At 42.1% G+C, this 26,116-nt stretch overlaps 1 protein-coding gene across 1 annotated transcript; it reads right to left on the bottom strand.

Moving 5' to 3' along the window:
* BEND4 (BEN domain containing 4) lies at window positions 1-25,811 on the bottom strand. Its single transcript, XM_088524758.1, has 5 exons — window positions 25,385-25,811; window positions 17,161-17,727; window positions 7,291-7,382; window positions 3,453-3,693; window positions 1-267 (listed from the first exon to the last, which is right to left on the bottom strand). The coding sequence occupies exons 1-5, from the start codon at window positions 25,752-25,754 to the stop codon at window positions 50-52; spliced, it is 1,488 nt and encodes a 495-aa protein (XP_088380884.1). The 5' UTR covers window positions 25,755-25,811; the 3' UTR covers window positions 1-49.
* Window positions 25,812-26,116: the final 305 nt, after the last annotated feature.

The raw sequence follows: 26,116 nt of genomic DNA, 5'->3' as shown, positions 1-26,116 counted from the left end.
TCCTAAATTAACTGCTTGCTACTGTTGGGTGGGTTTCCACTCCCTGCCATCAATCGCCGGATCCGTCTTGCATACCTCTATTGAAGACCTCATCCTGCGATCCCGCGTGGTCAGGCCCTTCGTAATACGAGTTCCCGTTGTGAAGGAAAGTCCCCACCGCGCGGCCCTGCCGAGCGTGTCCCACCGCATCGCTGAACACCTTGTTTATTTGCTCTTCGGACGGCATCCACCAGTCAGGGTTGGAAGTGCAGTGCATCCTAATGAACTCTGCAGGAAAGCATGCAAGGATTAAAAAAAAAAAAAACAGGCAAGCAAACCAGCTTGTCTTTGCAGCATCTGTTGTTGCCCAGATATCAAAAGTAAGAAAAAACAAGGAACAGGGTATTATTGCTCTACTTAAGCAGAAATAAAGCCTTATGGAAAATGCCATGATAATGCTATTTTATTTCTGTGCAAGTGTGTTTCGCTATATGCAATGTGTATCGCTGTAGCTCTGCTAATCATGGGAGGCACAGGACTGGGAGATAAAATCCCTTCTTGAGGAAACAGAAAAAAATAATTCCAGGTGATTGTTCTAATTCAGGGTGTTCAATACCGGTTAATATGAAACGGGGGGGTATTTCCTTTGAAGCCTGTGCTGTGTTTGTACCTTGTCACGATTACCTTCCTGCATCTTTATGGTCTCCCTCTGCTGGCTACTTCAACATCTGCAGACTCTAGTGCTGGAACCATGTGCCTGAAATTTTCCACTAGTGTTATTTCAGTTTGCTGCTCTTTTCTGTTTAAAATATCCTTCATTTTAAGTCCTACATCTTTCCATCTTTCTGAAGATGACACCTATTTCTCAAAGACTAAATTGGCCTTAGAAATAGCTAAATGACTTGAGGGGACTGATTTGTCCTTTTGGTGCCAAACAGTAGTATTCAATGCACAAGGAAATGAATTGTACTATGTGCAATCTGGCTATTTAAGTAGCTACTGCTTGTGTGGATAGCTGTTTGCATGAGATGATTACATTTTTAAAATAATTTCTTTTCAGATTTTTGACACGCAATATGCTAGACTTTCAGAAGACACCTTACCAATTCTGGAGATAAAAATGCTAGCAGTATCTCAAAAATAGGCACATTTAGACTTTGAAGTGTCCAAATACAGTTTTAAATGACAGAGCATTTGATTAGATGTACTGGATATGCTATATCTTACATGGACCTGAGCTGTTTGTTTATTCTATAACGTTAGTTATTTCCTCATGTGGTTTCCGGTCTCCCAGGGTACTTTTAAATTCTATCTTGTGCTGTTGAGAAGCCAAGAGCGCAGTAAGTGGTGTAAGGTAACTTCCCTGCTGTCACAGCATCTGGAGAGCAGGGAACACCGTGCTTGCACGTGAGTTACCATGCAAAGTACCTCATGTGGTGGACATCTAGGACAGGAGTTTTGCACAGCTCCTCTAGCTCTGTATCAGAAAAAGCGAGAGCTATCTTGGTTTTAGACTCAATTCCCTGAGAATCTGCCCTGGCATCAGTAACTCCTTGCCTGTCACGCTCACACGAGGCTTCACAAACTGTTTTCTCAAAGAAATGGTTACTGTGTAAAGGAGCATTGCTGTAATTTAGGTGAGCCAGCCTGTTTTAAAGCAGTTCCAGCCATCAGTCAGTTGTAGGAGTACATTTAAAATGTTTACAGAAGTTTAATGTATTCTGAGTGTGCAGAGACAAGCAGTTTGTGCTTCCCACGGTGGGGCACGGGCATACTTGGATTTGCTGGGAATTAGTCCTTGTTTTGCAAATGGGTAAGAACCAATGTCAGGCTCCTGGCACTGCAGAAATGGTCGCGTTCCCTCCCCCGCACAAGAACTCGGGGGGACTGCTGGCCATTTTGCTCTCTTAAGTAGTCCATAGACACTGAACATTTTGGCTCTGTTTCAGCTTCTAAAAATTAATGAAAATTGCCTTTCTTTTTCTCCCCATGAGCACTCCACACATTCACTGTGTTTAGCTCCTCAAAAAGGAGAGCAGCATTGAGCAAAGGGTCATCTACAGGTGGCTTTTCCATCAGTCTTGGTGGGTGGCAGGGGAAAGATAGAGTATTAACTCTGTGCTTGGGCATAATATTAACAAATGCAAAGCCATTTAGTAAATGGTTAATACACCTGTACTAGCCTTTAGTTTCCAGGAGAGCTTGCAAGCCCCTGACTCTTGCTCCAGACCTCTGTGCAGTACGATGTGTGCAATTTACCTTCTCTTCTAATGAGCCCTGCTAAAGTATCATATAGCAGGTTAACAGCTGCCAAGGTTCCTGTTTAGTTTTTTAAAAAAATCTTGCCTTAATTTGTCTGTATGTTAAACTGAGTTCTTTACCTGGCTGCATCAATATGCCACAACTAGAATGTTCTGCTGAATACCTCTAACCCAAATGGGCAGAGGATCAGCCTTGTGTGTAGTCCTCTTGGATTCCAGTTAGATGAACGTTTTCAAGTTTGATGAATTTTTTTATCACCAAATGTTTTTTATGACCAAAATTTAGGTTTTTCATTACACTGCTTAGTAAAAAACAAATGTGAAGTCAGTTTAGCCTAAATTGGATTTATGTGCTTGTAAAAATACTATGAATTTGGGGTTAATTAAAGAAATGCTAATCACATATAATTATGAAATGCAGACACTGATACAAAAATGTATTTTTAGCTGGCCTTTGAAAAGTAATAAATTTTATGTCCCATTATACAGCTCAATAATAAGCCTTTCTAAGAATTTTAAGAAGCCCAAGTATGAATCTCACAGCAGACGAGACCCTTTCCTTCTTTTGTCCAGCATCTTTGCCAATGTGCCTCTCCTTCCTTTTGTTGCTATGCGTGCTATTTTTCTCACTTAATGTTGCATCAGTGCTTCAGAAAAGAAGTTACATCCTTGACAATGTATTTGTATACACTTTCCATCTAATTAACCTGCAGATGTTCTTGGCCACAGCAAACATTCAAACCTATTTTGAAACTTGGCAAGCTTTTGGCTCCAGTGATATATGGCGGCCTTGATGTCATATACTAGCTATACTTTAGGCTAAAAGTATTCCTTGGGTCCTTTTTGTTGTTTATCAGTGTCAAAGAATGTCACCCTGCTGTTTTCTTACAAAAAAAAGAAGGAGAAATCAGATCCTGATTTACCTTCTGGGTGTTTCATGTCAGCTAGTATTATGTGGTCCGGTATTTGTCCCTTCTCTTAAACAAACAACCATGTTTTCCCCCGTCCTTAATAAATATATATATATGTATATATTCACACACTCACGCACACATATAAATATCTATGTGCGGAAGGTTCCTGGCCGCTCGACATGTGCCTCTGCAACCCCTCCTAGTTCTGCAACCGTGAGCCAAACGCCTCTACTGAGCCAGAGCCAATGTGGTGAAATGAGATCACATATGGTGGACACTGAGCGAAAAGATGCAGTACCTCTGAGACATGTTACTTTTACTGGATCCAGAGGACGTCTTTCAGGACCTGTCTCTCCTGACTGCACTGACCTTTTCCTTTTTCCAAGGCCGCATGAGTACTTAAGCTCATCGGTTGTGAAAACAAATCTGATGAGATAGCGCAGTAGCCGTCTGCCGTCTTTCTTTGACGAGTTTACAGCTTCATCCCACTGTTTACTAGTGATGTAGACAGGGTAGTTGTTCAGCAACTGCTTGCTCCCCTGCAAAAGTGAAATATTTCCATTGCATATTTTACAAGGCAATAAGAAAAGATGTCAGTTGCAATAAAAAATATGCTTTTTAACTAGCTGAGATGTTGACAGTGAAACATGCACCATACTGAATAAGCAATTGCTCTTATGGAGAACGAATATTTTTAAAATTACATTTCCATTTTCTATCCCAGAATTTGGTGAGGTACAAGGAACGCATTCTGAGAGAGTGGTTATTTATAATTTGCACTTTAACAGGTAGGTTAAAAGCGTTAAGAACTAGTGGCTAGAGGTACTGTTTAAATATAACCTTTCTTCTTAATGTATTAAAATGTATGAAAAGGTCTTTGAAGAGAGTGATCAAACAGATCATTTCATGGCAGTTGATGGTTTACTTCAGAGGTGACTTTTTTACTCTATTTTTATTATAAATTTATTACTTCTGTAGAATACACCTGGAACTTGACAGCAGTTATGTTACTGTGAAAAATATAAAGGAAATAAATAAAGCAACTATGAAAACTAAAAGCTTCATTACTATTAATGAATGCCATATTAACTCAAATTATAGCTTCGCATAAATGCCAATGTGTCAGCTGGAAACAAATTTTACTTTTAACCTTCATAATTTGCGTGCTTCAATATTCCACCATTAAATGAGTGCTGTGGGACTAATTATGGGGATTCCCGTAACCCCCACATGTTTATAAGCCCTCTTTAGTCAACGGCACCTAAATAGCATTACTTTAATTCTGGCTGCTGATAGAATACTCCAGCTGAGGATAAGTCAATTAACCTAAGATGGAAGTGTTAATATTCTTATTCTCAAGTAATTAAAGTATACCAAAAAAAAAGCCCACCAAACCCTCCTAGAGGCTCATTCGCTTTTTCAGCTTCGTGTTTATTAAAACATAAATCTGGAGGCCTGATTAGTAAAAGCTTTGCACAGCGAATGACTCAGGCAGGAGCTCATGGATGTGATGAGCGTGGCCCATGTCGGGCTCGTGGGCAGGCCCGGCAGTTTCCTCTCTGCTTTCGGACCTTCTGTGTCTGAAACTCTTTCAATAACACCCTGGCCTCCCTGCGTATGTTAATAAAAGCACTCTGGAAGACAGCTTAGGAGCATCTATGTTGTTTTGCCTCATGTGATTGCTCTTTTTTGCACGTTTGATAAATATGTGAAAGGCTGAATTTAGCTGAGGCTGTGCTGAGGGGGCTGCTGGAGAATCGGCTCATGACTTAAGATGTCGCTGCTGTGACCCTCTGCTGCTTTTTGCCTCAGCACAAAGCTTGCTGACTTGGTTTAACCTGCTGGCAAAGGCAGCTGCAAGCAAAGCCCAAACTCTGCCCAGATAGCCAGAATATTAAGGATGACATGGGCTGTGTCCAGCTGATGGGCCCCTCTCCTCCACCCAAAGCCTCTCAACCCTTCTTTCCCCCTGGCTTTTAAGTCCAAAGGGGAAGACCCTTCGCCTACAGTTGGACCCTGTCGTGACTTGGGAGCTCCCCTTTGTACTTCACTTGTCTCTCCCTGCTGTCTGAGCGTCAGCCCCTCCTGCTGCAATCATGATACAAGAAGGTAATTTGATTTATATCAGTAAGTACATCCCGGGGAGCCAATAATGCGGCTGAGGAGCTCTGCTGTGGAAAGGACTTTCTTGTTCATACAGCTCAACTCCTATGGAGAGCTCTTTGGGAGCGTTATGCTCTTCTCCTCTAGCAATATTTCACACAGAATCATACATAATCACAGAATTTCCTTCCAATTTCCTTGGCCTGCTCCATTGAAGTGGTAACACAAAGGACCATATGAGCCCCATGTTGTCATTCTTTTTTTCAGCAGCTTGCTCAGCATCACCTGTATCTAAGCTAATAATTCTCTCACTACAGATTTCTGAAGCTTACTTTTTTTCTCCCCTATTAAAAAATAATCTAGCAAAGCAAGAACCTTCTTTACGGATGCCAATGCAAGCTACAACCTCTGGTTAAGTCTCAGGCCTCCTCACCCTGCTCTTGAGCCCTGTTAGGTGGGTCTGGACATCTTGTGCATGATGTGATGCTGTTTTTTTACGGCATAATGTAAAGCTCCAGGCTTGTGTGTTTAGGGTGGGCGCTCATATGTGGCTTTGCTAAGTGGCAAGCTCTCCTAAAAAGTTACCCTTGTGTTTAAGTGTATTGTATTAATGGAGATACTGTCTTTTAAATCTGACAAAGAAGTACAAGAAATACAAACTTCATGAGGGCTCACATTACTATTAAGTGGGAAGATGTGTAATTTCCTCAGTTCAAACTTTATTATCCTTATCTCTTACTTGCTTACAGTGCTAGGATGCTCTGTTAAACCATGACTGTGTTTCTGCTTCAGCTACACTTTCATTGCTTCCTATGAAAGCAAAGCACTTTCAGGCAAAGGATTCTTAGCAAATATTTGAGGCAGTCTGGTGCGTCCAGCAGCGATTAAACTAAAACAAACAAACAAAAACTTCCAGAAAGAAAATGAACTTATCCTGAAGGAAGAACTGAAGTACAAATGTGTTTATGAATAAAAGATTAGCATCTTTGTATGTGTTTAATTGAATAAAAAATACTGTCACATCATGACAAGCTGCTTCATGTGGGATCTTACAGAACAGTTTCATTTCTGTAGTGCTTGAAAATTTTACTTAAGCAAAAGAGTACAAAAAGGAAAATGAAAGTGTGGAATATATTTGAACGATAACAGCTAATGATACATATATACTATATTTTTATATATAGATTTATACAGGATGAAACTGAATGGAGAAGCAAAGCGATGCAAATCCTGACCTACTGCAAAGTGTCTTCAGTGAAGCTCTAGTGAGCTGGACTACGTGGGGCTTGTACTGCATTCAATTTAGGTGAAGAGTAATGCAAGTTTGGATCAGACCTCTGTCTTCCCTCTTACGATTTTGTTTGTGCAAATGATGGCCAATGACATGTGTTCACTACATGTCTGATAACATGCTGGTAAGTGCTTCAAACAGTCTAAGCAAGAGAAGTCTCAATATCGAAAGCCACTTAATTTGAGGCATTTTTATGGGTTTGTATAGAAACATAGCAGTGCAGAACTAGCATGGCTCTACACCTGCTATCTAAACCTCCATACCTATCTGCTAGACAAGAGGAGGACTTACATTTCCAGCTTTTTCTCTCCCAAGTGCTGCTTGCTGTGCTGCCCAGCCTGCCCCTGTGCTCCCGCGGTTGCAGACCCGGCCGCTGCCGAGCCACGAGCTGCCCTAGGCGGGCGCCAGGACCCACACACAGCCCAGCTCCCAGCCCTGCACAGGGCTTTGAACACATGTAAAAGCGATGTTTCTGCAGAAAGCTGACCGAAAAACTCTCCCAAGCAACACGAGAGCAGTGGGTACAGCTGGAGGTGTCATGCATTGCTCAATAAAGTCAGATTAAGCTTGTGCTGATTCTCTTCCACTTGCAGCGTTGCTGTACCTAAGAATGACAGTTTCATAAAGATTTTGCATATTTTTACTAAATATATTTTCTCAGCACCTACTGACTTATTTGCCTACATGTTTTCAATGAATTCTCAAACATAAAGATATGCAGCTTGTCTTTGCTGTATACTACCTCGGTCGGATGGTCTGTTGGCTGTGGTATCACAAGCTGGTTGTGATGCTGAAGTACAGTCTTCAAATAATCTAAAACAGTCTGGCAGGGCACTGCATGAAACAAATTGCAATTACTGTATATTAGCTCTCTATCACAAAATAGAACAACAATATTAAATCAAGCAGTGTTCTTCAGAATTGGTTTGGTACTTCTCTAAGATTTACTTCAAATAGGAAATAGTCCTCATTTTGTTTTGTGCAGTCATTTCATACGATAAACATACAACAGACATAATTCCTACACTGAGAACTCTGACATCGCTTTCATTTTCTGCACACTAGTTTTCAAAGGTTTTTCTAGTTTGAAATTATAATGACTACAAATATAAATCAGGTCAGCAGTAATGCTAATAAAAAAAAATCTGTAAGTACTGCAAAAAGCCCAAAACATACAAAGAAGAAAACACTTCTTAGACCTAAATCATACACTGATTAACACGTAAATATGCTCAAATGTTTTTGAAACTATAGTCTGATTAACTATGCTGAATAGATTTAATGATTCATATACTTTAATTTCTTTCCCCTCCCTCCTCCCAGATTTGTTATAAAACTCGGCGTTAGGCAATTTGTTTTATTTCTCTTGCTCTTGTCCTCCTCCTTCCATTCCTGTCACTCTCCTTCTTTTCAGTGGTGGCACCAACATCCTATTCCCTTCTGCTGAGGTGAGAGGTTAATTAGGGCTGATTCAATTATGAGTCTCTCTTAAGCAGATGCTGCCACATCCCTGATTAACTCTGGAGTATCTCTGAGCTACAGTACTTTTCTCCTGAGCCTGAAATGTAGTAGGAGAATTAAACAGATATTAACCCAACATTAGGATTGACTTTTGCCTAAATGAGCATATTTTAAGGTACTTTGTGAGTCTAACAGTTTCTATGGTTTTTCTTTTTTTTTTTTTTTTTTTTGTAAAATACAGTAGAGAACTTCGTAGGTCCAGCTAAAAATCCAGAAGAAGATTTTTAAGTGTTCCTTCTTTTTTATTCCTTTGTTACTCGGCCTTTACATCTATAAAAGCCTAGTATTTGGGGACTGTTTTTGTCTTGAGCAGGTATCGAAAAATAAAGTATTCAAATCACTGAGAATGTGTTAAGTTAGGATGTTAGTTTGCAGTGCTCTTCCCCGGGGATTTGCGCTGTTTCCTGGGCTCTCACTGGGCAGTAACCATGGCCCTGCCTAGGCACTTAACTCCACTTTGCACATGAAATAAGCAATTTATGTCTAATATGGAAGTGAGAGTGCCTGATACGGATTTATACCACCACAGGATGACTTTCCTGTAAAAAAGATCAGTGTGTTTACTCCTGCTTCGTTTGGTATGCTTTTTGCCATATGAGGTTACAAGGCTGTGTGTTATACAGAAGTCAGCATTTCTAGTGACCGGTACCTGCTTAATTTCTCCTGTGACTTCACTGCTTATGGCCAGGTCAGGGCAGTGCACCTTACTGAGACATAAGAGGAGGTCCTTCCTGAAAGCAGATATAACTTTTTTAAGAGCATATGGCTCCTAAGCGAGCGTGTGAATAATCAGTTAAACCTATTTATTTATTTTGCTTTGATGTGATCGCTAAAGTCAAGAAGATCGTAACCTAGAGAGCTGATTCTCTGCAGGCTTATGCATCTATCCACTATCAACAACGCTAGCAACAGGGATCCCTGCTTCCTGTAACCAATGGAAAAGATGCTAATGCAGAAATAATAGTTGCTTGCTATGATTTAACAGAAACCCTGAGGGCAGGTAGTAATTTTCCTGCCCATTAAGAAGAAGCTTCCGTGATCTTTATTCTCTAATTGAGAGTGTAAATGTCGGCGACTCAGAGAAGGCACTGAAAGTGGCAGTCATCTGCCCCACAGAAAGTGAAAAAAAAGGAGGATTTTTGAGAAAGGTAAATGGAGAGAACGAGGTGATACAGGACATTTCGTATTCTGAGGGAAAGCTGGTCATGCGCAGATGCTAAAAGCAGTGAATGAATAGGACGTGCACCAGAGGTGACAGGTCTGCATGGCTTATTGATCAGTTTTAAGGTTTTGTTTTCCTGGAGGAAAAATACAAAAAGACTTGTTACACACTTATAGTGTGGTCAAATCATTTCTCAGTCTTTTTGCTAAGCCAAGTCATTTAATTCCTCTCTCCTTCCCAGGCATTTCTACTTTCCCAGCCCGTTGCTACTTTCTTTGGTTCTTGGCTGAACATGTCTCAGTTTAACACACACTCTCCCAAGCTCCTGGGCTCATGAATGGGCACATGTAGTGGTTAGTGGCCTGTCCACACTAAAAGCCGAGTCCCTATACCCATCTATGGGTCATATATCCAAATGTCCCACCAGTCCCTTTGCCCACATTGTGCAGCACATCTTACAAATTGTTCTGCTTCCCAGTGTCTGAAACTAAGTCAAGCTCACGGTCTTTGCACCTAAATATATAGTATTACACTGGGTTGTGCATTAAGTGCTCAGTGTGTTTGAGTCTATAACCTGTCATCTTCCTCACTCACTGCTAGCTCTGGCATCTCTAAACTCTTGGTAATGATTTTACATTTTTTTTTTACAGGCCCTAGATGAAAATATTGATAACATAGACTATGAGCATCCTAGAAAGGATCCCTCCAGAAATTCATCTGCCTATGACAATTTCCAAATGTTTTTCTTTTTTATCACTTTGTTCCTGCTCATAATGTCATATAACATTTTGAATATCTCTTTGATACTTCCATCAACCAAACTTTTCAGTTCATCGAAACCATAACATGGCAAGATGTTGACTGGTACTAACTCTATTATTATTTTTTTAATACTCTGTTATTGAATCCTGGATAAGCTTTGCAGTTATTTTCCTGGGATTTGTATTAGGTAAACAGGCCTATCGTTGTCTGGGCCATTTCACGTATCTTTTGTCAAAAACTGGTACAATATTTGCATCTTTTCAGGCTTCTTAACTGTACTGGCCTTCACTGAAATCAGCATGTTTGCCATTTCCAAAAACAGTAGCAATTCTGCTCCTGCCTCATAAGCTCCTTAGCCGTTCCCTGCCTCGGCTTTCGGTGGCAGAGGTGGCAGCTGGGGTTGCAGTCCAGCTGTGACTGCTCTTCAGGGTGTACTGACACCCAGAGCTGCTGTGGAAATTAAAAGTATTTCTCCCCAGTTACCATCATCGTCACATTGTGGCATGACTGCATCGCCTGACTCTTCCTGAGTATGAGAGCAGAAGTGTTTACTGAACGGTTTCGTATGAGGGACAAACTCTACCCTTTCCATCTAGTAATGGTCCAGAATCAATACCAAGATTCTTTGTATTTAATTTTCTGGTAAAGAATGTTCCCCAGTCATCCTAACGCTGCTGCCCACAGATGCTCCAGGTACTTTTTTGCTCCCATATTAACTTTTTACTGCTCCTAACTTCTGTTTTTTATTGATTTTTATTAGCTTCCCCTTTCCTGTACTTGGTATGTTTGTAACTGTTCTTCGCTTTCCCTCTGAGCTCACTGTTTTTATAACCAGCATGGCTCCTTTTCTCCTAGAAATCCTTTTTGGGCTCTCCATAAAATGTTTCTAAATGTTTCTCAATTACTAGCCACTCTTCTATTTTTTTTTTCCTGATTACTCTCATGGTTTTGATGATTGTTTTTACGAAACCAACTTTTTACAAAGTACCAAGAATATTTGTATTATTGGTTTGGGCTGAATACTTTTTGCTCCTTACAGATGTAACATGGTGGTCTCCCACTGCAGCTTTCCATGATCCCAGGCTCAGGCCCCGGAGACAGCAGCAAGGAAGCTCAATATGCTGCTCACAAATGGGATTTTGTGCTCATAGCTGACACTAGCTAGTGATTCCTCCTTGTGTTTCACCTGCCAGAGCACTAATCCCTCAGCATTCAAGACTATTTACTTGATGGTTAGTGGTCAGAAGAGGAAAGTGTGCGCACGTTATCCCATCCCACTCAGACGGAGAGCCCCTAGTTAAGAGTCTCTCAGCATTACAACATGTCCTCCTTTGCTTCACCCTGAGCAGTTCTTTGCTCAAGTTCACTTTAGAACTGATGCTAGACAGCCAAAATGATGTAACAAATACTAGGGAACCTGCTGATGAGCTAGATGGTAGTGCAAATTTCTTACAATATAAACCTGCTCTGAGATGTGGACAAGTGTGCAGAACAGCATGGCTTGTATCACTCTAGCTCATGCACTCATTTATTTCCATAGCGAGCTGAAAGCTCAAGCTGCATGGACAGTCTGTGAAGGGAAGTCATCAGGGTGTGGTGAGGTGGAAAGAGGAGCGGAGGAAGGAGACATGACGGTTAGTAAAGAGTAACCGAGTCAAGTGTTCAAGACCTGACAAATTTGGATTTTGGTAATTCGCTGGTAAAACAAAAACAGCATACATTTTTTAGGGAGAGCAGTCAGCATAAAGCTGAGAGCAGAGGAACAAACACCGCATGCAAAAGTGTGTTAAAGATTGGATAAACTGACCTACCCTGGCTGAAAAAAGCAGGGAGGGGGAGAAGAAAGATAGCAAAATACCCCTTTATTACTTTTAAATGTCGATCTCAGTTGCACTTTCCGGGTGGAATGTAAAACCTTTTACTTCTGTAAATCTGTACCTGAAAACCCTTTCCTTTCATTTCCCTTAATTTCCTTGTGCTTTTCTTCCAGGAAGAATGTGTCTCTTCTGTAAGCTCCTGGGATGTAAACCTCTGTCTAAACAGTAACAGGAGAAAAAATAAAACACAGAAGAAGGCAGCTGTACATCTCTCCCATTTAATGTGTGCTGCCACATGCTTCTGCAGGTTTTATTTCTGCCCAAATTTCTTCACATTTCTTTTCCTTAGTGGCAGCTGCCATTTAAGCTTCTCTTCTAGTGTAAAAGACTTCAGAACAGGGACCTCAACTACAAAACTCTACGTATTCCTAATAAATATTAATGAAATGAAGGAGACCACAATGAGCAGGGGCAGTGGTTTGTGTCACTGAAATGCTAACTGCTGACCTATAAAACATAAACTGAACTTGAGTGTGACGTCTTCAGGGCCTCTTCAGTCTAGTTATGTTGAATCAGGATCTTCGACAAATATCTCAATAGTTTTTGTTCCCCAAGGTATTTAACAAAAACTTTCCCACACAAATCCTCGTAGGTTTTTACAAGGCACAGATTTTCACAAGCAAAGCAGTGCTCCAGCATGCAGATGCACAGGGGTTGTCTCGCAGAACGGTCCTTGGAAAGCACGCGGCGATGGCACGGGCTCGCGTACAATGCGGCCTGCGTGCTTTGAAGGCAAAGGGCAGAACAAGGCCAGAGATCAGACCAAAACATCAAGGGAAACCAAAGAATCAGTTAAATGTGAACATCAAGAAAAGAAGGGGAAAAAAAGACATGAAAAAAACTTTGTTGTAACCCTTGACGGCTGCTTTCTCTCTGCTGTTGCGGGAGCAGAATCTCTGGAAATGTGATGCTGCAAAAATATAAAGACAGGATTTGTAGGGGAAAGTAATATCTTTAGTTAGCTTGTCTAACATAGTCGGGAAAAAAAGAGTCAAGCCTTGGGCACACAAGCCGTTCTGGAAAACTTTGTCTTTTTCAGTTACATTTATATTAACTCTACTTGCAAATCCTGCTTTGCTTTAGCTACCATGCACTTCTTTTTATGTTATCATCTCTCTAGATTTCATTTTTTAATTCATTTCCACCCTTGCTCTTGCTGATATATATTGTGCTGCTGGGCCCATAGGATAACTACAGCTTCTGTGTTGACCACTCATTGCCTTCTCTTACACTTGGCACTGTTTTGGTTTGCCTGAACTGGAGAAGCAAAGCAAAGCGCATCAGGGGGCAAAACCTTGCTCATGACTCCAGGCCTTTGCTTTAAATGCTTGGAAATATTTTCTTCCTTTTAGGCCTAACTCTGAGAGAAAACAATAGTGTCAGAATCAGAGGAATGCCACAAGGAGTTATACACATTATCTGGTCTAAATCCAAGTCTTATATGCAGTTTCACAAAGAATTCTTTAATTTTACTATTGGACATGTCCCAGAGCCCTAATAATTTCTGAACGGAGGCAAGAGGTTAAGTCACATTTTTCTCCTCCTATAGATGTCCTTTTCTGTGTTCTCTAAAGTCTCAAGACCTTAAAGAGCCAAACTCCTTCCAGGAATTATCTGATTTTCTTTATGAAAAGAAAACAAAATAACACACTGAATGAAAATGTTTCTCCTTTTTTTTCAGTTGAAATGAAAACTGAAAATGTTTAGTTAATGTATTTGCCTTAAAAAATAACTGGGAAAACTGCCCAAATGCCAAAGTGCCACATTGCTCCAAAACAAAAGCATTGAATTATTATTTTTTCTTCATTTATTCCATATCTGAAACAATTGCAATTTCACACAAATTTATGCATTGTTTCCATCAAATCAAAAGGGTATTTTTTGAGAGAAAAAAATAAAAAAGGAACAAAACATATGCAGTATTTCACCCAAGTAATCATTTCTCTCCAGTGGTGAGCTGCCAAAGAGTGGCAGGCTAGAGCCAAAACGATGTTACGACACTGGAGGGCTTCTATGGTTTGTGGTTACAAAGGGCTTGAGGGAAGAGCGTTGATGACAGAAAAATCTTATTTTCCGTGTCCAAAAGATGTAGGAGTATCTATTTTTCTTCCATAATATTTATTACAAAAAAATGCAATTGCCTTTACACTTTGTCAGAAACCACACTTCTTCCTGGCGTTCTCTTTGTGAGCAATGCAAATGGTGTTTGCAAGGCTACTGTCAGAGCTGCAGTGTGGCAGCTATTTTTAGAATGCAAACTCTCATGGATTTTAAATGGGCCTTTGCATATGGAAAGTGAAAAAAATGCCTAGTATTTCAGGAAGAAAAGACAAAATGATTCAGACACAGCTATAGAACAGAAGGGACAGGCTGGTGCTTTTATCATGTCTATGGAGTTGCCACTGGCAGCCTCCAGCTCTTGGGTCGAGGGCACTGTGTGCATTTCCTACCAGGCCTCCGCTGGGCCTACAAGCATGTCCTACCACGTGGCAGCACCACAATGTGGGCTTCTATGGTCCTTAGTGTTTCCTCAAACACTTGGTTCATTCTAGTTCTATACGTAGCTATTCTAGTCCTGTATGTATATAGTACAGAAATGGATGCGTTTCATAATGATTTTATGCTAGCTAACGAAATAACATATCCTTGCATATTTATTTCAAATGTTTCTGTTTTCATTAATAGGCCACTGACAAAGTGTTTCATTATTCCTGGATAGTGAAAAAGGACTATATTTATGTGACTTTACCCTCTTTTAAAGTGTAATTGTGATGACTCAGGTAAATACTGCCTGCTTAGGCTGGCATTAATCCTGGCAAAATACAAGAAGTCACACATGGGACTCAACTGACTAAGAACTAAAGAATATGAATATAATTAATGCCAGTCAAAATGGCTTTATGGAAACTCAATCTTGTCAAACTAACCTGATGAGATTACAGGTCACTCTTTGATGAGATTACAGGCTTGACTAAGAAAGTTTAGTTGACTAGATGTAGACTCCTGAAGGGCATTTAAAACTTACTATGACTGGTCAATCTGATTGTAAAAGCAGCAGTATACAAAATCAATAGACTATAACATCCACTGTTAGAGTCTTCAGAACTTGCTATGGACATCTCCAGCATTTGTCAATAGGGGATCGTCACAAGCAGAAGAGTTTCTAGCAAGGGTCTACGGGGATGGACGGCAGCCTCAAAACCATTCAACATTTCTAACCAGATCCTGGAAGTTAATGTGAAAAGAATTAAAAAAAAAATCTAGATGATTCAAAAATTGATGAACCAGCAAATCGTGGGAATACAGGCCACTCAAAGCAATCTGGACCAGTCAGTAACTTAATACAGCCGAATACAGATTTACTTGTCTAGGGAAAAAATGCACACAGGGGAGCATGTTTCCGGGGAGCTCTTTGGGGGCTTGTTGTGTCAGTCACAAAATCTAGGGCCAAAGAAACAGGGCAACAGTGAGTAGGAACAAAGAGACTATTCACTTCCAGTCAGGCAGACAAGTACATTTCACACGTACTGCCAGCGTCCAAATTTTAAAGAAATGAGGAGACAGGAGGAGAGACTTACAAAGAACAATTCAGCTCATTTGGGGACGTTTAAGCAGCTCTGTTTACTTAGTTTATTTAAAGATGGAAATTAAGTCAGGTTTCACTGGAAAATACCTTTACCTGAGAAGAGTAACTAGTACTGCATAGCACTCCATTTAGTGGAGCAATGAATAAAAATCAACGGATAAGAGCTGATTTCAGATATTCAGGTGGGGAATTAGGCACATATTTAATCAATGTGTTTAATCACTGATATTAACTGTTAGGGAAAGCCATAGACTCACTGCTTCTCAGAGACTTCAGCTCAGGACTAGAGATTTTCTGAGGTATTATGTTAGTTAAATGTAAGTTGTTCTTTAGTCAAAGTCTGAGAGAAGTTATTGGACTGTATATATAGATCACTGGATGAAAGCTGTAGGTCAGATTATAGATCTCAGTGATCATTTTTGGTCTTATATTTCTGAAACTATGCTTCAAAAGGAGGTAAGGTCTGAAGGATTCCTCCTGTCACACAGTGCTTCCATACTGAGTGCTGTGTCTACTGTGTGTGAGTTATGGGTACTCGAGATTTTTGGAGGTAGTATTTGGGGACTGGACAATATCAGTTACAAGATCTGCTGGTAGCAGTTCTGGACCAGTACACAAAAGAACAACCTCACAGAACACAAATAAGTAATAACAAAACATCAATAGCTAGGAAGGAGAATGGTAAAAATGACTCTCCTTTTGAAAAGAGTTCTGGAGTATTTTCTCTCAATTGCAGTCCAGCTAAGTTACCTATGCGCTTTTCTCTCATCTAGGGATTAGTTCAATGAGCTTTGCATGGTGCTGCCCTAAGCATTTCAAATTTTAGCCAGCAATGTTGAAACTCCCTAATGTGTGTAGATGTATCAGAAAAGAAGCATTTTTCATACTTTTTATTTTATCTTTGCTAATTTCAAATAATAATACTTTCCTAGTATTATTATTTGAGGTACATTTTTGCCTGTGCTTAAAGTTAAAAGGATGTGGAGTCAAGACACTCTGTTCTTCTCTGATATCACTCTCTGAATATCAGTGCTTCTTAATGGTGGAAGTTCTGTGTTTAAATGGTCATGGAAGGGCTTTTCACCACAAGGTTTTCCACTGGATATAGTATTCTGCTTCTTTCTCCCCCACCAAGTGACTGGCAAGCAGTTCAGATACTGTTGAAGCGGAGAAGTTGTGGAGCCTTTTCCAGATTTTATTTGAAGATGAATGAGGGGAGATTTATGCTTTTCACTAAGCTAAGAGAGGTTCAAGAGACACTGTTCAAGATAAAAGCTGAATCCACTTTGTTACAAGTATGGACAAAAATTTGAATAGTTGCTTTAAGAAACGAAAAAGGACCTCCAAAAAGGAATTAGGTTAATAAACTGTGACATCACTTAAACTACAATGCAGATAATTAAGTATAGAAGTTTAAGTTTCAGATTACCACGACAAACCAACTGATACTTTGGGATTTGGGATTGCAAATACACATATATCCTGAACACGGCTCATTTGCCTAGGACTAACAAATCATACGGATGAGCATCAGCAGGTAATTTTCTGATAGGCACAGTCATAGGAATTTTGGTTCCATAGGAATTCCAGCATTCGATAACTGTGACTGCAAACTTCAGTAAAATGACTAGAATTTACAACAATCTATTACCCAAACTATGTTTATTACTGACTAAAAATATTATACGGCAGGGGATTATTTACCTGGAATGCTCTCCAATTTTCTACGAAGTTCCTCATTCTCTTGTTGCAGTGAAATTACCTCCTGCTCTAGCTCTTGACATCGAGGACAGTAACCTTCTTCCTCTTCCTCCTCTTCCTCCTCTGGAAGTGTAGAAGATGACGGGTGACCATGAGATTCAGAAGTTGCTGGAGATGTCCATCCACCTAAAGTGTGCACTGGAGAGGTTGAAAGTGGATCCACATCTGCCAAATGGCTAAAATCATTTACTGATGAGTTGTTCTGAGAAGGGAAGCTCCCAGAAAGCAAATAGTTCTGAAGGGAATCAGTAAAAACTCTCAGAAAGGCTGAGGTTTGTTGTTTCTTTTGCATATACTGCATCTCTATGTCTAAAATGTCTGATGTCTGACTATGGACCATTTTCCCAAGCTGACATTGCTCTTGTCTTTCACTATAATTTGGATTTTCCTGCTTTATACAAGAAATCATGGACTGAGAGTGATTGTTGTCCAGTAGTTTTCCACCACAATTTAAGAGACTTAGAACACGGCTGCATTGCTGGGCAAAGGCATCCAGAATCATACGACTCTCTGAAACAAAAGAAAAGATTAATCACAGAAACCTAATGCAAAAGGCATAAGCAGCAGCAGCTACATGAATGTACACAACCATTTACAGTAGCATGCATTTTATTTTTGAACACATTCACATTATGGCTCCTGCTTTAATACTTCTGCAGCACTGTGATTTAAAACAATCCTGACTTTGCTTCTATTTTGAGAGTGCCCTTGTGCCCTTGCTGTTAATCAGAAATGCATTGTGATGATCGTCACTGCTTAGTGCCATGTTCTTTCAGGGGGATTAAGACAGGAAAAAGGGGAAGAAAATACAAATTCCTTTCAAATTGCTATGAGCAGAAGTTCAAATAAGCATTGCTTCTGAAGCCAGTTCCAAGCTGCTGCTGGGCATTGCCTGTGCATGTTTGCAGGACAACTTGCCTTCCTGGGTCCTGTTCCTCACTTATCTCCAAAAAAACTCCCAAGCTTTGGTTTTCTTCCCTTTCACCTTTGCCCTGTGCTTGACATTGGGCCTGCATCATCCTACGTCAACCCAATTTTGTGGACTTTGCCTCTCCTGCTTTTGCTCTAGCTTCTGAATACGTTCAGGTTTCAATGATTCAAGAAAACTGCATGCAGGACCCTCCTCTTGAAACAAGGAAAGGCATCGAATATACAGCATGAAGCTCTTCTAATGAGAGGAGCAATCTCTGTGCTCTTGACTTCCTGTGGATTAGTGAACAGGCCAGTATCATACAGGGGAGTGCAGTGCAGAATCCTCCAAGCTACTGCAAGATAATCAGGAATATGTGGTGCAGTGTATCATACAGGGGAGTGCAGTGCAGAATCCTCCAAGCTACTGCAAGATAATCAGGAATATGTGGTGCAGTGTATCATACAGGGGAGTGCAGTGCAGAATCCTCCAAGCTACTGCAAGATAATCAGGAATATGTGGTGCAGTGTAGCAGCTTCTGGAAGTAGCAGCTTGGTTCTGGAAACACTACAAGCATGTGAGGTGGCACTTCGTCAGGCTTGCCTTTAATGATAGGAGGTACCAAAGATCAGGGAACAACAGTAACTGTAGCTACCACTTAAATGCAGATAGCAGGATGGTTTAATTGTCACAGTGTTTATGGATGTAGAGTCAAACTGCCTAGATGTAAAATGACCAAAAATACTTCTAATCTATGCTGAGATGCATTAGACTCCCTGATAACAACAATGCCTTTAAAAAACTTATTTATAACTTATTTATAGCTTAATTCCTCCAAGTGTATAAAAAGATGTAACTAGTATTTTGTGTAAGATTAAAAAAGGGAAAAAAAAAAAGACTAAGTGCTGCCAATTTTGGAGAGCTCTTCTCAGGCAGGCTTGACTTTTAGAACATGACAAGCACCTTCACTCTTGAAAAGGCAACCAGCTACAGATGCATCCCAAACCTTCACTTCTCGTAGCTTGATTGCTGGAGTGGAAAGCAAGGCCTCACCACACAGAAAACATGTAAAAAACAGAGGCAATCCAGCTCCTTACGGGGTGACACTTCTCATGGCACTTACCCTGGATCCAGGAGATAAGCTTGAAAATAGGCTTTTTATTGAAATAAGAAGTGCAGCTAACCCAAACGATATTTGGGATATCACTGATTTTTTTTTTCTTTTTTTTTTTTTTTACCATCCTCTAGGCATCTACTATTACATATAAATATGTAAGTCTTGAATGCAGCTGAGGGAGAATGTCCCTGACACACAGCCTGAGGATGTATGGGATCTCTGAGCACTCAGTGTAACCTTGAGTGTGGGGCTGTGCTGGCAGCAGCAGTGGGGAGAGGTGAAAAGAAGAAGCCAAGGGGAACAAGAAGAGTCCAATATAGCCCGATATGGCCCAGCACAAGAGAGGTAATCTACAAGAAAAGCCTGGAACCCCAGTGACATCTCAGCTTTCTGAATAGAACCCATGGATAGGGAATAAAATGAAGAAAGGAGAGCATCACTAACAACCTCAAGTTGCACTTTCTTTGCCTTATTTCTTTACTTCTCACATTTTTCTTTTTAAAAATATGAAAGGATGATATTGATTGGAACTTTGCAATCCTACGCAGAGCAGTTTTTCATTCATTTTAATCCTATAATCCGATTCTAGACCTGAAGTCGTATTTACTGTTTGCATTTTAATCATTATGGTCCCTGTTGACAAAACAGTTACTCATTCTTTGCATATCCTTGTTGCAAGGGGACAAAATATGAATGGAAAAAACAGAAATTGGATTAGATTAGTATAAAAGATATTGTAATAATACTGTGTTTTTTCCTAAAATATGGCAAAAATTAACCTTATGTTTCAAACACCAGTTCTGAAGAATAATATAAGGCACATTACCATCAGTAAAGATAAAAGTAATGATTAGTTTTGTTATAAAATTGAATGCATTAGGTACATTGACCATGATCATGGCTTAAAATATAACCGAAATTTTACACAGAAATGACATTATTGATTTAATCTTCAGTTCACTATCAGACCTACTGCAAAGACACAATAGCAGCAATTACTGATTTTTTTTTTCTTAATTTTAACCCATACTCAAAGACAAAGACATGAAACTCGTGAGCGAGCGGGATTTCCTTTGAAAAGCTAGCACAAAGATTCACAAATGCTTTTTTGTGGGTACCGCTGAGCAGCATCAATGGGGGATGCTCTCAAGACTGGCTCTGGAAATGTCTAGCTCTGTGCTAAGCACGTACAGCTTTGAAGTGACTTGTACACCAGTGGCTGTATATGTATCCACAGTCTGAACTACCCTAAACGAGAATGATAACTGCAGTTATTCCTTGTGATGGAAAAAAAATAAAAACAAATGTTGCCAATTTAGCACATATTGTGGTAATCAGGATTTCAGCTTTTGCAGACTGACTGTAATTAGAAATGCAAGCACTGTGCAATGTCTAATCACTAAGAGATGGGGAAAAGTTGTTTTTATGTGAATACTACTGAATAATCACTGATCTATGATTCGTAATTGATTTAATGTAATGTATATATTTTCTAAGAATGGAAAATTCTATTAAAATGACTGTCATGGACTAAAATAGTGTAAACAGTTTATTAAAACCTTTTTGTGATACTCCTTTTCCTTATTGGGATGATCACCAACCATGTAATTCTAATGTGTCAGACTCTGCAGTCTTTAGTCTTACAGAACTTCTATTGACTTTAACTAGACTTTTGCCTGAAGGTGGACTTGTCAGATTAGGCCCATGAAGTGCTAATAGGTCATGATTAAATTGCCAAAAGTATGAGTATTCCTAACTAGATTATTTCTCCTGAGAGTGCAAGCAACCAAGAGGAGATCATGTGGCAAATCGCACACCTATTGCTGGATGTAGCATTCATCTTTCCAACTTTTTCTCGCTGATGCTGATCTATGTGATTTCTCAGCTATTGAACTGCCAGACTGAACACAGGGTTTTAGTAAGAGCAAATGTCTAAAAAGCTACGAGGCAAGTTATGCTGATGCATCAGAAAAACTGTCTGAAAGGGTTGGTAGGTATAACATTAGTTTTTTCTACACCTGGGATTTCTTTTCAACACCAAGACCAGGCAGTCTTATTAATAAAGCACTTTGCTGGGCCTCAATGGATCTGGATTCAGGTCTTGGCTTTTCTGTAATTTCCACTGTGAACGTGGGCAGATGGTATAAAAAAAAATCTTGATAACTACTAAGAGGGTCTGAATCTGAAGCATTCTCTCCTGAGGAAAATACATTCGTTTGTATTTAATTTTCCACAGGAATTGAAGGTCCATGTTCCTTGGCAATTTCAATAACGTCACTCTTCATATTGCAGTGTTTCAGTCTTCTCCCCTATTTTTTTGTATTTCTTCATTTGGTTGTTATTATCTTCTTATTGTTACCACTACTTTAGATCCTGAGATATCTCTGTACCCCGCAAATGGCTTTTTCCATGTATACAAAGTTTTAGGACAATGCTGCAATGAATCTATGCCTGAGTCACAAAATTGACAGCATCTGACACCTTCCACCCTGGTTTTAAGGGATGTTTTCTGGGGTGTTTTACATGAGGACCAGATACTCCAGCAGATGAAGATACCAAACATTTAGCTATTTCAGTACCGGTCTTGCGAGTCTGCTGCCACATGAGGGCTTCTAGCTTCTTGATTAAAGCAAAAATGATGATCCTTCTCTGTCTCAAATCTCTTAAAACCTTTCCTCTGTCTGGAAATGACTGACCTTGCTTAACTAGCCTTGTTAGACCAGGTTCTTAGCACTACAGTGCAGCCTCCTCTAAGACAGCTCTGCTCTTCTTTCCCCTCCTTCCAAGAAAGCCCTTAAATTTCAAAGCCCACGGTAATGTCCACATATTCCATCATGCTTGTCAGACTGGAAGGAGCTCCTTTTGTGGGCTATGATGCTGTCTAATGTATGTACAGACAAAGTCTACAATATGCATTGTCTTCACACCAGGAAAACCATCTCAATAAACTAATAAATGATTAGCACTCTCAATGAGAAAACAAGTATCTTCTGATTCTGAGTATGTACCCATACTCAGAACAACAGTGCAACATTGCAACAACAGTGGTCACATTAACCATGTTCACCAATGAAGACAGCAAGGTTGTTTCTAGTGCTGCTCCCCATTTCTAATACTTCATAGTATGAAACCTCCTCCTTTCAAGATGAAATTTCTCAGACTAGCAAAAAGCTACAGGCTTCTTTCCTTCTCCTTTTTATTCTGATGCAACCAGTAGCAACTCCTTTTGAATACAGCCGAGACAGATGCAGCAGGAATGTTAAAAGCTGATAGAAGAAGCCTAGTCAAGGAGAAGTGTTGTAAGAGACTTCCAAACACACTGATTCAAATTATCCGAGTTTGGGGATGGGAGTAGGCCAGGACTGAGGACTGAAAATGCATTAAGTCAGATGGCAAGCAGGCAGGAAAAGCCTACGTGGATTCAGTTGTCCGACTTACCATTGCCATGCCTAAAGATTAAGGGTCAAACCCGCATGAAGTGTTTAAGTTATTAATACAGAATTAGGCATCCCAAAATGGTGTTTGTACCAGCCAGCTTGATAGCTGCCTACATAAGAAAAGATGTATCATCAAAAAGAGAGGAGCCTCTGAAACTGTGAAACAGGTACTTCTATAAAGTTGGTATCTACAGTACTCCACCCCTTCCATCAAGTAAGGATCTACCAAGCTGAGTTAGGTGGGGCCAGGTGGTTTAAGTTATGCACAGGGCCATACCTGTCTTTTGCAGAACAGCTCGTTGGCCCTGAATTCCCGACAAGGGAAGGATCCTTCCCTTCCTATGACACTCATAACTTGGGTGCGCAGCCCATGCCTCTTGCTGGCGTAGGGTCCTGATGCAGGAACACAAAGCCCCACTTCTGCTGCCCCAGCCTGAGTCACTAGATTGGCTCATACCTTTCTAACAGGATTTCAGGACTCTGGACGGAAGCTCTTCATGTCCAGCCTTGCCTTCCCACTATTGTTTTATCAGGCTCTGCTTATGACTTGGAACAAGACTCCACTTTTACATGAGCATATGCTGTAGCTGGGCTTTGGTCTGTTGTCTTCTGTTTTGCGTGTTCTGCTTCGTAGCCAAGCACTGAGAGATGGGGATATTGGAAACCACTTAAGAACCTAAAGCAGGTGTATGGATACACAGGAGATCACATACACAGAATCACAGAATGGTTAAGGTTGGAAGGCACCTCTATAGATCATCTAGCACAACCCCCCTGCTCCAGCAGGGACACCTAGAGCACGTGGCACAGGGTGGCATCCAGGTGGGTTTGGAAGATCTCCAGAGAAGGAGACTCCACAACCTCCCTGGGCAGCCTGTTCCAGGGCTCTGTCACCCTCACAGTAAAGAAGTTCTTCCTCACATGGAGATGGAACTTCCTGTGTTGGGGCATGAACTTAACCTGTGCACTTCAATGCACAAATAACAGCTCCTTCACTATCTTTTTTCAGCAGCCAACTGAAATCGATGGCAAACTTCGAAGCCTGCTCTAGCTACCGGTTAGCAGGGGGGCATGCAAACTTTTGCTCATCAAAGCACAGACGGCTTTGGTGTGAATAGGGCCCTGTACATCATCTAAAGGCAGCTGAACGTCTTCCATGGCGTAATCCACTTCTGTGAAGAAATGCAGGTGTCACATTTATCAGCAGTGTTTTGATTGCAGACTGCAAAATCCTGAGGTAGCACCATTTAAAAGCAGTTTCAAGAAAAAGAAAATATGATCTACCACCACGGTCACGGAGCTATCTATCAGAGGAGTGAATTTTCAGACTGATCTATTCAAGAATTAAACTTTTTTTGGTAAAGCATGTGAATTATTTGTAACAAGACATGATAAATTCATTCAGTATATGGCTGCTTGTGAGCGAAAACACGCATTAAAACATAGCCATATATCCTATTAACTAGCATATCTCCCTGTTTAGTAAAGAAATGTCATCACATTTGTTACAAAGGCAAACAGCAACATACCAAAACAGGATCCAATTTTTCTAAATAAATAAATCAATGATGTGTCAAAAATTAACAGATGAGTTAATATACCCGACGTTATCAAAACCAGATGGTGCTTCATAATATTCGTCCTGTTCAGTCAAACCCTGAATATATTCTGGACCATCAGTATATAAAATAGGATGCTGCTATTTGTGATGGCAAACAAAAGCAATCATGCCTGCCAAGCACATACTATAACAGGCAGCATTTCAGCTCTGCTAGACAGAAAGTAATTAGAATGCTTTTAATGTCCAAAAGAATGATGCTGATAGGCTGCCACAGATGTGTAGATTTATGAATATTTATATGGTGGTTTATAGCTGACACTTTTATCAGTTGAAGAAGATAAAATATCTGCCTGACTCAAAAGCTTGACAGTCAGGTTAATAAAATCTCATTAAAGAGAATGACCTATGCAATTATATAGGATTTATTGTAATTCATTTTTGATTGTACTCTGCTTAAAGATGCAATTTCCCATTTCCTGATGCCAAATTTAGGTTGCATATCAAGATCTACGTGGGTTTTAACTCCAAGCCATCACCAGAAGAAAGATATGTGCTCAGCGGCATCTCGGTATCTTACACCTTGAAAGAAGGGGGAAGAAGAAGAAGAAAAAAAAAAGATATATTTTGATCTCCCGTTCCTCGCTGCGTTTTATGAAAACAGTGTGAGGAAGCAGGCGATCTATTTTCATCCAGCCCCTCTTCCACAGCAGCCTCTCCATGACCAGCAGCTCCCCTCAGCAGCCGGCCCAGGCGGCCGCCTCCCCGGGGGCGCTCCCGCCGCTGCCCCGCACGACGGCGTCTCGGCGCGGGGCAAACGCCGCGTCGCTGCCAGCGCAGCCCCGACGGGGCGAGGCGGCCGCCGGCGGCGCAGGGCAACGCGGTCCGGGGGGCGGCCCGACATTGCCCTGGCCCCGCGCCGCCCGGTGCCGGCCCCGCCGTCGGGGCTGCCCCCCTCGCCCCGCTGCCCGCGGGAACTTTAGTTATCGAACCCGGCACCGAGCGAGGGGCGGGCGCGCCGCGGCCGCGGAGCCCGAGCCGCCGCCGACGGGGCGGGCGGGTGCCCCGCACGCCCCAACCCCCCCGTTCCTGCAAAGTGCCCCGCGAAGTTGCGCGGCGGGCGGAGGGAGAGGAGTTGCGGGTACCTGCGCTGAGCTCCGCGCCGCTCCCGCTGCTCGAGCCGCCCGCGGGCGCGCAGGGGCCGTAGCGGCCCGCGGAGCTGGGGACCGGCGGCGGCGGCCGGGGGGGGCCCTGGGGGGCGGCGGCGCGGGCGGCCCCGGCGGGGAAGGGCGCGTACGGGAGCGGCTCGGCGGCGGCGGGCGCGAAGGGCTGCCCCGCTCCGCGCCCGCGGGGCGCCTCCACCATGGTGGCTCTCTCGTAGCGCTTGGCCAGCGCCGCCCGCCTCGCCGGGAAGGTCTTGAGGACGCTGTAGGGGCTCCGCTGCTTGTAGATTTTGGGCACGCTGGGCCCCTCCTCTGCCGCCTGCATCTCCTCCTCCATCATCATCATCATCATCCTCCCCCGCCGCCGGCGCCGCTCCGGGGCTGCGGCCGCCGCTCGTCTCGGCGGCCCCGCGGAGCGCGGCGCGGCGGGGCGCGCGCCTGAGTGACAGCCGCCCGCGCCAATGCCTGCAGGGAGACGGGCGGCCGCTCCGCTAATGGGAGCGGCGCGGGGGCGGGCCCTGGCGACCCCCCCGCCCGCCGCCCGCGGGGCAGGTGCCCCCGTGGAGCCGCCTCCCCCCCCCCCCCCCCGACGGCGCGGCCCGCGGAGCCGCCCCCCCCCCCGCGGGGCCGCCGCGAAACTTTGGCGGCCGCCGGAGCCGCCCCGCGGGCGGGGCCCCCTCCCCCTTGTACCGTGCGCCCCCCCCGCCAAAGCTC

Source organism: Tinamus guttatus, unplaced genomic scaffold (genome assembly GCF_059628265.1).
Source record: "Tinamus guttatus ecotype Peru unplaced genomic scaffold, ASM5962826v1 Tinamus_guttatus_pri_ptg000213l, whole genome shotgun sequence".
In the NCBI taxonomy this organism is placed as follows: Eukaryota; Metazoa; Chordata; class Aves; order Tinamiformes; family Tinamidae; genus Tinamus; species Tinamus guttatus.
This window is presented reverse-complemented; position numbering and strand designations above follow the sequence as displayed.

What these genes read in the sequence shown, in the direction of transcription:
- BEND4 (XM_088524758.1), bottom strand. Translation starts at nt 25,754, where the DNA reads ATGATGATGATGATGATGGAGGAGGAGATGCAGGCGGCAGAGGAGGGG. An exon ending in CGGCGCGGAGCTCAGCGCAG is followed by an intron (nt 17,728 to 25,384) that starts GTACCCGCAACT and finishes CTTTTGTTTCAG; the next exon opens with AGAGTCGTATGATTCTGGAT. An exon ending in CAACAGACCATCCGACCGAG is followed by an intron (nt 3,694 to 7,290) that starts GTAGTATACAGC and finishes TCACTTTTGCAG; the next exon opens with GGGAGCAAGCAGTTGCTGAA.